The sequence below is a fragment of the Squalius cephalus genome, assembly GCF_949319135.1.
Source record: "Squalius cephalus genome assembly, chromosome: 7".
NCBI classification, from domain to species: Eukaryota; Metazoa; Chordata; class Actinopteri; order Cypriniformes; family Leuciscidae; genus Squalius; species Squalius cephalus.
The window spans coordinates 46,972,163-46,984,662 of record NC_137128.1 but is presented as its reverse complement, the minus strand read 5'-3'; the positions used below and the strand labels follow the sequence as shown (position 1 = coordinate 46,984,662).

At 35.9% G+C, this 12,500-nt stretch overlaps 1 protein-coding gene across 8 annotated transcripts in view; it reads right to left on the bottom strand.

Moving 5' to 3' along the window:
- The window catches only part of LOC307161964 (receptor-type tyrosine-protein phosphatase mu), a 286,290-nt gene that overhangs the window by 150,134 nt on the left and 123,656 nt on the right, over window positions 1–12,500 (bottom strand). For all 8 annotated transcript variants that reach the window (XM_079876948.1, XM_079876949.1, XM_079876950.1 and 5 more), the window contains one exon: window positions 2,970–3,048. In XM_079876948.1, the coding sequence (XP_079733074.1) occupies window positions 2,970–3,048 (79 nt within the window). The remainder of the gene's footprint in view (window positions 1–2,969; window positions 3,049–12,500) is intronic.

Here is a 12,500-nt window from a genome sequence, read left to right as displayed (position 1 = left end):
TTCTTGAGTCTCTCCATCATTGTCTGACTCCGGTTTGAACATAAAAGACTAAAAGTTTTTGAAATTTTCAGTGCGTGTGTGTGTGTGTGAGTGCAAGCTGTTGAAGCTCCGCCCTCTGCGCTGGGAGCAGCGGCTCATTTGCATTTAAAGGGACAGACACAAAAACTGTGTTTTTGCTCACCCTCAAAAATTTACAATTTTAACATGCTATATAAAAATATCTGTGGGGTATTTTGAGCTAAAACTTCACACACACACTCTGGGGACATCAGAGACTTATTTTACATCTTGTCAAAAGGGCATTATAGCACCCCTTTAAATAGCGGGCAGAGTTTATCAACCCTCTGGTGCTGTTTGGTTATTATTGACCGAAAAATGTTGCGTTTTGTTTTTTCCAAGTTTCCTCTAGTGGAAACGTTTGGTACTGCAGCCGAACAACATCTCACTGAAAGATCATTTCTGGAGAAATTTGGAACAAAACATGTTTAGATTTATGGCTTTGATTTTCTTGCTGTTTTAGAGTAAAATGTGATTATGATTATTTCATTTAAAAAATTGAATATAGTATTTTTGTGCATTTTTCATTACAATACACATAAAATTCTGTTACTTTTTTTAAGTTCACTTTTTAAAACTTTTTTCACTTCAGCAATAATCATCCGAGTGTCGTCTTTGAACAGAGATCAAACTTCAGTCCAGCCGCGGCGCTACCATTGGGCCCGGGTGGGCCTGGGCCCACCCATTTTAGGTCCAGGCCCACCCATTTTCTACTATGGTTTTGTACGTTTCTTCATTCGGATCTATTTGCGATCCATTCCATTCTAAACAAACAACGCAGTTTAGCCTACATGCTTCGTCCTTGTTACATTATTCATTAAGATAATAATTAATAAATGCACGCATAGTTATCAGTGGACTTGATAAATGTTGCAGATATGTTTTACTATGCATGCACAAACAAATGCCTTTTAACTTATGTGTGCAAAATTCAGAATAAAATTAATGTGCAGCAATTTGTACAAATAGAGAGTCTGTAGGCCTACTATATGTGTTGTAGCCATCAAGCTCATTTAGTTTCATATTTGTTAAAATATTATAATGTTATTTTTTCATCTAAGTTGATTATGAAAAGTGAACCGCACGAGTAAGATAGGATACGCAATATCGAGAGACATGGAGCGGGTCAGACATGATTTTGACCACTTAATTCAGTTAGAAAGCCATTTTAAAAGTGAATTTCGTTTTGTATAAATTGTATCTTAATTTTAATTTTTTTTTTATCAACCAATTGCCTGTATTTAATGAAGCAAATAGGAGACAATATAAGAGGCGCGCCCGCGCGGTCACTTGCATTGCTCGTGAACAGGAGCGCATCTCATCCTAACTTAACGAAACTCAGCATATGCCTCACAGACATGAAATCTATCTTAAAGCTTTAAATGTCTTTTTAACAATTTAAAACGAAAAGAAAAAGGCTAGGCCTACTCTCTGATTATGCAATCCATGATGTGCATTTCTCTCTATAGGCGCGTTCACGGAGTTGACGATCGACAACTTCATCTTTACAGGTGTTGCTGTTGTTAATAAACTAAAAATAATAGGCCTATAATTTTATTAAACAATACATTAAATGAAATTGTAATTTTTTTTAAAAGAAACAAAAAATTCCTTTTTAAGTTTTTCTTTTCTTTTTTACCTGTGCTAATTACGCATTAAATAGGCTATGAGTCGCTGTCCTCAGTGCCGCAGAAAAGCGCTGAAACGGAGCTGAAGGGGAACCCGTTTTTTTTTTTTTTTTTTTTTGGGCTTATTTTAACTGGCCCATCCAGTTTTCTGGAGGCCCACCTACAATCAAAATCCTGGCGCCGCTAGTGCTTCAGTCTGTCGCTCTAAAGCGTTCAAGATTTACCAGTTTAAGTTGGAAATTAAATTTTCAGGTCTATGCTCAAAAAGTGAATGAATGGATTATAAATACAGTATAAAAGTACATTAATAGTACATTAATTTCATTGGCAAAAAATAAATAATAGTTTTTTACCGACACACGAAGAGCACCAGTGCAAATAGCAAGGCATATTTTCACTATCTTTATCTTTACTCTCAGTACAAACAGTGTTATTTCTATTTACACGCTGTGTGAACAGCATCTATAGATGCATCAATAAAGAGAGAGAAATCACAGCTAATTCTATGTTCGGTCTGTTCATCACACTGTAAACGTAAGGTCGAGCGCAGTGGAATAATGGGATAAAATCCTGAAATTTTCTATCTAAAAAAAAATCTATCTATCTATCTATCTATCTATCTATCTATCTATCTATCTATCTATCTATCTATCTATCTATCCATCCATCCATCCATCCATCCATCCATCCATCCATCCATCCATCCATCCATCCATCCATCCATCCATCCATCCATCCATCCATCCACCTATCTATCTATCTATCTATCTATCTATCTATCTATCTATCTATCTATCTATCTATCTATCTATCTATCTATCTATCCATCCATCCATCCATCTTCCTCTCTATCTATCTATCTATCTATCTATCTATCTATCTATCTATCTATCTATCTATCTATCTATCTATCTATCTATCTTCCTCTCTATCTATCTATCTATCTATCTATCTATCTATCTATCTATCTATCTATCTATCTATATATCTATCTATCTACCTCTCCATCCATCCATCCATCCATCCCACTTGACCCTTTCATCCCCCTCTCCTGCTAACGGTGTGTCTTTCACACGCTGATTTCTCTCCTGCTTTATCGCCATCTTCTCTCTTTTGTTTTCGTTATTACGCTCTCTTTTATGACTCGCCAATGCCTGGAGAAAGACAGACGATATTGACGTTGGGAGGGTGGAAGGAAAAGGCCAAGGAGCGGGTGATGAGGCTGATTTTACGACACAGAAATGGAGAGATCGAGAGACGGAGAGAGAGAGAAACGGGTCTTACTGCACTGATGGCCCTGGAGAACGACATCCTTGATGGCGAGAAAGCCTCTCTGCCCGGAGGTCACCACTTCAAAGACGATCTGCAGAGGAAAGAGAAAGCTCATAACCACGCTGATAAATGGACACACTCTCAAAATGTCACACACACACACACCAGCACTGAGTGTCCCGCAGGAACCAAGGTGAGGGTTTAAACAACGACCCATGAAGATGAGGAAAACACCAGTCACGCTGGTCATTAGTGCTCATTAAAACACCATTTGGCTTTAGTGATTGGGCTAAACTTGTTAAAAATCATGGGCGTATGGGATCAGGCTCCACGGGTGCCCATGTCTGTCAGATTCATGTGCTCATTAAAGGCCCCTTGAAATTAAAATATGTTTTTGTAGCTTTTAATATGAATTTAAGGTTATGAATAAGCTGGAGTGTTCCAAAACAATGACAAAATTCACATTTAGGAGATATAAGCAATCAAAACTTACAGTCTCTCACTTCCGCTACAATGGATCAAGGATTTTTATGACATCACCGCGTCTCATCACATCTTCTGTCCAATCAAATGCTCTCTAGAATCTGAAGCTCCGCCTCCTATGCTATAAACACCACCTGACCAAATTTTTCCAACGTTGGTTAAGAATGAAATGTGACCCTGGACCCCAAAACCAGTCACAAGGGTAAATTTGTTTAAATTGAGATTTATAGATCATCTGAAAGCTGAATAAATAAGCTTTTCATTGATGTATGATTTGTTAGGATATAATATTTGTCTGACATACAACTATTGAAAATCTGGAATCTGAGGGTGCAACAAAATCAAAACATTGATTACAGTTTTTCTCAGTTACTTTGGTGCATTTCTCACATCACTATTTACATTTGCACAACAGTTAGTTCAACCTCCACAACATTTAGTCATTTGTGCACATCATAGTAGCAGTTTCTCATTCCTTCCAACAAACTGCAAATGCTTTTGGACATGCATCACTTGCTTTCATACAACTCTCTGCTGTTTTATAACATTATCATTTGCTTATGTCATGTCAGTCAAAATTAACTATACTTGTGAATGATGAATAGTCATTCCATATAAAACTAATAGTCCTCATTTCATTGCTTGAGTCATTACATACAAAAATGTTGAACTAGTTGTCAAAATCTGTCAAGCAAATTTTACACATTTTTTTAAATCTTTTTTTTTTTCCTGAAAATGTCTCCTAAATTGAACAATTTCTCTGAAGTGAATCTCAGCTTTCACTGATGAGGAACGTCTGGATGTGCATGAATGACTACAGTACTATAATATGTTGTATGTTCAGTTCCAATATGTACTGCAGTATTGTTTACAGTTGTGCACAGCTCTACCCAAAGCGAGTTTATGTTTGTTGTAAATACGGGTGTATTTTTTCTTTTGCACAATGCTGTGAACAAATTAGAATATTGCAAAGAGCATATGCAGTAAAAATGTGAAACATACATATTCAGTGTCTTGTACTCCGTTACCTCATACATACAGTAATGTGTAACTTTACTGTATTTTTCAAATGGCTGTGAAAATAGTATATAGTGCTGTCTTGAGCATTTTCAGGTAGTGTCACCAAGATCTGACTTTTTTGCATTGGAAAACATTTACAGAGTAAACTGTCATAATGAAAACATGACAAAGCCATTTGACTATCTTGTTCATAAACGATGGTGTCAGGACTTTTCATCTTGATGACACTGACACTTTCATTGACATGAATACTTGCTTTTGAGGAATGAGCTCTCCATTTTGAGCAAGTGACACGCTTTTACAGGTTATCAACTAGGTTTTGCAGTTTGTACTAATTGTTTTGAGAACTGCATTAACTGTTGTGCAAATGTAAATAGTGATGTGAGAAATGCACCAAAGCGACTGAGAAAAACTGTAAGTCTCCTTTAAAGTTGTTCATTTATGTTGGCGATTGTGCTGCATTCACTCACAAAAATACATGTTTTATATATTTACGGTAGGAAATGTACAAAATATCTTCATGGAACATGATCTTTACTTAATATCCTAATGATTTTTGGCATAAAAGAAAAATCAAAAAATTTTGACCCATACGATGTATTGTTGGCTATTGCCACAAATAAACCCATGCGGGGGTCAAAAATGGCTATAATTTATTCACATCTCTACTATTAAAACCAACGTATCATCAGCGCTCGGATTCGCTTCCATGGTGCTGTCAGTCCGTGAGGGAAACTAAACGCTATTGGCTATTTGAAAAGGGGGAGGGGCCATTCAATAAGTCCCGCCTTAGCTTCCTGTTTCAGTGGAAATTACAAAGATGAGGAAAACACCACTCACACTGGTCATTAGTGCTCATTAAAACACCATTTGGCTGTAGTTATTGGACTGAACTTGTTAAACCAGCGGGCGAACGGGATCAGGCTCCAAGGGTGCTCATGGTGAATCGGCTGTCTGTCAGATTGCAGATTTTATAGACGTGGTAAATCACGTCTCTATCAGCGAGATGCTGCGGCAGCATGTGCTAAATCTGCTCGGTTTATACAGCCAAACAATTCAACTCGACAGCCAGACTCTGGGGGTCAGGGCTAAAGACGGCAGAGTGAAGGATTCTGGGATACATGCTCTTTGCTAAGCTTTCTATTATGATGCATATTCAGTGCGGGAGAGGTTTGACAGGTGTCCCTTGAGCCGGTTCTGCAACATCACGGTCACACTGACCTGAACCGGCTGTTGACCGACAGATTCGGGTTCCTGAATATGATGTGGAGAAGCAGCTTGAATTAAATATATACGGTAATATATAGTCTGACATCGGCATTGACTTGATTAAAAACTTTTAATCACTCCCTTTCAAACCTGAGAGACATAAAAGATAATCTGAAGAACATTTTTTTTTTCTGTCCATACAATGCAATTCAATGGGGTCCAATGTTGGAAGTGGAATAAACTGGAGAAAGTCAAACTGGAACATCGTGAGAATGAGTAAATGATGACAGAATGATCATTTTCAACTATATAAGTTATAGGGCCCTATCTCGCACCCAGCGCAATTGACTTTGTACAGCGATGCATGTGTCATTCCTATTCTGCACCCGACACACAGCGGACTCTTCCCTCCACAGACGCACGTCGGTAAACTAGGGAATGAACTTGCGCTCCCGGGGGCGGTTCAGGGAAAAGAGGAGGCGTGTTCCGGCGCAAACGTTCCCTGGTGCTATTTTGCAGTTTCAGAAAACAATTCCGCCACTGACCAGGAGAAACCTCGTCTAAAGTCGCGTTCAGATGCTGTTTTAAGGGCGCATGCTTGGCCATAATCAATGCAGCGTGTGCTCAACGCACACACACTTTGCTTCTCTCATCTACACACAGAAGCAGCAATTTTCATTTTTAGAAAACCATACATAATTACAAGGAAAAATATTACCACACGAGGGAAATCATTGTTGTGTCCATGAAGATGTGAAAAATAGGCATAAATCTAGCTTACACATTTACCCAAATTATCATACGCCTGTTTAACCGAAGCTGATCTGGGTGTGTTTCTCCATCCCCAATGTCACTTCTCTGTGTTTTACGGCCCTGACGAGAACGTCGGTCTCCTCGGCTGTGAACCGCTCCTGGCAAATCCGCCGTTATTATAGCAATCCGCCATGGAACAAGCGCGCCTGCTCTTAAAGGGAATGTGAGATGTCGCTCTGATTGGTTTATTTCACATTACGCCCAAACCACACCTATGAGTAATGAAGCGACTTCAGACCAACACATTTTAGATCTGCGTCGGGCGCAAGAGTCATTTATCCCGCCGGTATAAGAGCAACAGCGCCCGAGATCCGCCCACAAAGTCACTTGCGTTACGCGTTTGATGCTTGCGTTTTAGATCGTTAAAATAGGGCCCATAATCTGTCTCATTTACATTAAGTGGACGAAGTGGAGTTTAGTATCGTGATATGTATCGAATCGTGACATGAGGGCATCGTTACAACCCTAGTGACATTTTACAACACAATACACATTTTATATTTGTATTGTATATTTGAATGAACTTCTCTTTTATGAATGCTTTTCTTTCATAATGTTCTATTTCTTTTTTATTTTTTCTTATTTTTGTGAAGCGCTTCGTGATGTGACTTTTAAAGTCACTATAGAAAATAAAGTTTATTATTATTATTATTATTATTATTAAACTTGAGGGACAGGATTCTCCCGTACGGACACAAGCTCAGATGAAGGACAGGAATGACACGCTTCCTTTAGGAACTGGGTGCGGTTCTCCAAACATCCCATAATAATCACACAGCTCTGCCAGCTCACACACAGACACACACACACACACACACACACACACACACACACACACACACACACACACACACACACACACACACACACACACACACACACACACACACACACACACACACACAGATCTGCCATCAGGAGCCTCTTACTGTACTCAAAGACCTTTATACATCTTTTAGAATATATTAAAGATGAACATTTTCTTGCTAGATGGGATAAACCATTCCATAATTTAATACCCCTAAATCTTATTGAGTATTGACCTCTACAAGTGAGACATTCTGGAAGACGAAAATCTGTAGATTGACGAGTTAAGTGACAGTGAACCTGTGAAACTGCTCTGGAATGTTCCCTTCACTGGAATATATCTTATAAATTAAAACACATATTTGAGAAATATTGATATCATAAATAGTATATTATATTCATGTACCAATAAACCACCGCAAAGATGAAGCTTTTGTTTTCGAGAAGTAAACGCACTTAAATCTGAACTGACCAGGTTAAAAAACAATAAAAGCGTATATGTCTTTTTTTTTTTTTTTATTAATATTATCATCATCATCTCAATTATGCATGTATTCATATCTGCATATATGTAATTTTTTGTATTAATATTATCATTATCTCAATTATGCATGTATTCATATATGCATATATGTAATTTTTTTTGTATTAATATTATCATCATCTTAATTATGCATGTATTCATATATGCATATATGTAATTTTTTTTGTATTAATATTATCATCTCAATTATGCATGTATTCATATATGCATATATGTAATTTTTTTGTATTAATATTATCATCTCAATTATGCATGTATTCATATATGCATATGTAATTTTTTTTGTATTAATATTATCATCTCAATTATGTATGTATTCATATATGCATATATGTATTTTTTTTGTATTAATATTATCATCATCTCAATTACGAATGTATTCATATATGCATATATGTAATTTTTTTTGTATTAATATTATCATCTCAATTATGCATGTATTCATATATGCATATACCGGTATGTAATTTTTTTGTATTAATATTATCATCTCAATTATGCATGTATTCATATATGCAAATGTAATTTTTTTTGTATTAATATTATCATCTCAATTATGTATGTATTCATATATGCATATATGTATTTTTTTTTATTAATATTATCATCATCTCAATTATGCATGTATTCATATGTGCATATATGTAATTTTTTTGTATTAATATTATCATCTCAATTATGCATGTATTCATATATGCATATATGTAATTTTTTTGTATTAATATTATCATCATCTCAATTATGCATGTATTCATATATGCATATATGTAATTATTTTTATTATGATTTTTTTTTTTTTTTTTTTCAGATCTCCTGGATGGCTTTGCTGGGGCTGGATAGGGTTGTTTATGGTTGTATATGGTGGGTGGGGTGCTATAAAATAAAAAAATGCAGTTTGCAACAATAAACAATTCTATGACAAAAAAAAAAAAGAAATGCATAAAAACTAAATGTCTGTCACATCCGATTAAAAGTTCTGATCGCTGACCTGATCGTGCCAATTAGCACAGAGCTTTCAACCACATCTTTTTCTAGAGAGGAAAAACATCAAATCGAGCCTGTAATTACAAAATAATGTCCAAAGCACCAGGTGGTTTCGTTTTGATGATCACTTACGATACTGTGCAATTACAGCGACCAATAATTATCCAGACGTCGCTAATTAGACACACATTCGCTCTATTCTTGTCACTCAGAGCGACGCATGTGAAATCATTTTAAGAGCCTTAATAACACATGCTAGTTAGAGATCAAACATCTTTCAAACTAACATTTGAGAGTGCACATCATTCCTAAATGCAGACGGGATAGAAATAGAAAGTCACAGACAGCAATAATGTCAGCAAACACACGGGCGGCTCCTGTAATACACTCGCTATATAGATATATATATACTGTTAAACTCAACCCATGTCAGAAATGTTGGGATGCTCCTGCTAAACCGCTCCCAGAGTCGGAATGCCGGTTAGACAAATGTGCTGGATGGTGAAACACAAGTGAAGGAAGATATTTCAGGCGGCTGAGGTTAAAACCACGCCTGCTCTCAGTTTACCACGGTATTCAACACTGTTGATCTGAGAGTTACAGTGCGTTTGTGTTTCTGAATGAGAGAAACTGTGAGTTTTTCTGTTTTACACTGTTTCCAAACCAGATTAAGGCAGATTATAGTGACAAGCAATCTGTCTGTCCACACCAGAAACAATTCAAAAACGAGACGTGACAAAATCAATTAAAGATTACAGCCAATCAGAAGACAAGTGGGCGGAGTCTCTCTGCAAGCGCACTGCACTCACAACCAAATCAATTAAAGATTATAGCCAATCAGAAGACAAGTGGGCGGAGTCTCTCTGCAAGTGCACTGCACTCACAACCAAATCAATTAAAGATTATAGCCAATCAGAAGACAAGTGGGCGGAGTCTCTCTGCAAGCGCACTGCACTCGCAACCAAATCAATAAAAGATCACAGCCAATCAGAAGAGCTTGTGGGCGGAGTCTCTCTGCAAGCGCACTGCACTCACAACCAAATCAATCAAAGATCACAGCCAATCAGAAGAGTGTGTGGGCGGAGTCTCTCTGCAAGCGCACTGCACTCACAACCGAATCAATCAAAGTTCACAGCCAATCAGAAGAGTGTGTGGGCGGAGTCTCTCTGCAAGCGCACTGCACTCGCAGCCAATCAATCAAAGTTCACAGCCAATCAGAAAAGCGTGTGGGCGGAGTCTCTCTGCAAGCGCACTGCACTCACAACCGAATCAATAAAAGATCACAGCCAATCAGAAGAGTGTGTGGGCGGAGTCTCTCTGCAAGCGCACTGCACTCACAACCGAATCAATCAAAGTTCACAGCCAATCAGAAGAGTGTGTGGGCGGAGTCTCTCTGCAAGCGCACTGCACTCACAACCGAATCAATCAAAGTTCACAGCCAATCAGAAGAGTGTGTGGGCGGAGTCTCTCTGCAAGCGCACTGCACTCGCAGCCAATCAATCAAAGTTCACAGCCAATCAGAAAAGCGTGTGGGCGGAGTCTCTCTGCAAGCGCACTGCACTCACAACCGAATCAATAAAAGATCACAGCCAATCAGAAGAGTGTGTGGGCGGAGTCTCTCTGCAAGCGCACTGCACTCGCAACCGAATCAATCAAAGATCACAGCCAATCAGAAGAGCGTGTGGGCGGAGTCTCTCTGCAAGCGCACTGCACTCACAACCGAATCAATAAAAGATCACAGCCAATCAGAAGAGTGTGTGGGCGGAGTCTCTCTGCAAGCGCACTGCACTCGCAACCGAATCAATCAAAGATCACAGCCAATCAGAAGAGCGTGTGGGCGGAGTCTCTCTGCAAGCGCACTGCACTCGCAGCCAATCAATCAAAGTTCACAGCCAATCAGAAAAGCGTGTGGGCGGAGTCTCTCTGCAAGCGCACCGCACTCACAACCGAATCAATCAAAGATCACAGCCAATCAGAAGAGCGTGTGGGCGGAGTCTCACTGCAAGCGCACTGCATTTGCATTACTGCACTTAATTTATAAATATTAAACCATTTTAACATTATTAACAATGCACAGTGAGTGAATGAAACAATCTTTGTCATTGAATAAACAGTTTACTCATTCCTGTTTCCTTTAATTTATTTTCAAGATCTCTGATAAATACTATTATGAGATGTATGGGGAAAAAAATGATGTATAATACATACAGTATATATGAAATATGAATGATAATTGAATGTCAATAAAAATAAATTTTACATGCAGTTCAAACATATAAACCTTACAAATATATATACATATTTCTATTATCTATTGTTTGGCTAAAACTGACTTCAGACTTTTAAAGATGAAATAAAAGCACATAATTAGTTCCTGAGACTATCATTGTCATCTTTGTTTGTATCTCCAGCTGCGATGTCACAGAAATAGACACCGATTACAATCCTCTGTTGTTCGTTCCGGCTGATTAACATGATAAAGACACTTTTTTTAATAGTGTGGCGGAGTTTCGTCTGGTTAGGACATGTTAGCAGCTTCACACATGCCGTCACTAAAGGATTGGAAAGTCATTAGAGCTAATGAGTATATTAATTTTAATTATTGCCTGAATTATTCCTCTAATGCAATCAAAAAGTTCAGCAAAGCATGAATAATCTGACAGAAGCCCATTTAAAATCCTTTTGGATCGGCTCACACTACTCCACTCGTCGAAATGAAACTTTACAAATTAAATTATGATGAGTTGCAGGGTTCGGCGGTGTGAAAATTTGCAATAGTAATATTTCTTAATTTGCCTTATTATTTTATTTTTTAACAAAAACAATATTATTATTAATAATAATGATCTAAAAACATTATTTTCCTTTATTTTACAGTAAAAAATTAAATAAAATAATATAATATAATATAATAATATAATAATATTTTATTTAATAATAGTAAAAACAATAATAATTTTTTTTTTATTGTTATTCAATTTACATTTTTTATTTATTTAATTTATTAATGTATTATTATTATTTTTATAATAAAACTTATTATTATATTATTTTCTTTAAATACACAATGAAAATTACAATAACAACATTTCATAATTTTATTTACTGTTTTTTAATAATAGTAACAACAACTCAAATTATTATTATTATTATTATTATTATGAAACACTTATTATTATTTTATTTTCCTTAAATATGATTTATTTTACAGTAGATAAATTAGAATAGTAATATTTCTTAATTTTCCTTATTATTTTATTTATTAATAAAACAATAATAATAATAATAATAATAATAATAATAATATAAAAACATTCTTTTACTTTATTTTACAGTAAAAATAAAATAAAATAATATAAAATAATTTTCTTTATAATTTTCTTTAATAATAAACAGTAATAATAATTTTTTTATTGTTATTCAATTTAAATTTTGTATTTATTTAATTTATTAATGCATTATTATTTTTATAATAAAACTCTTATTATTATATTATGTTCCTTAAATACACAATGAAATTACAATAACAACATTTCTTAATTTTATTTACTGTTTTTTAATAATATAACAACTCAAATTATTATTATTATTATAAAACACTTATTATTATATTATTTTCCTTAAATATGTTTTATTTTACAGTAGATAAATTAGAATAGTAATATTTCTTAATTTTCTTTATT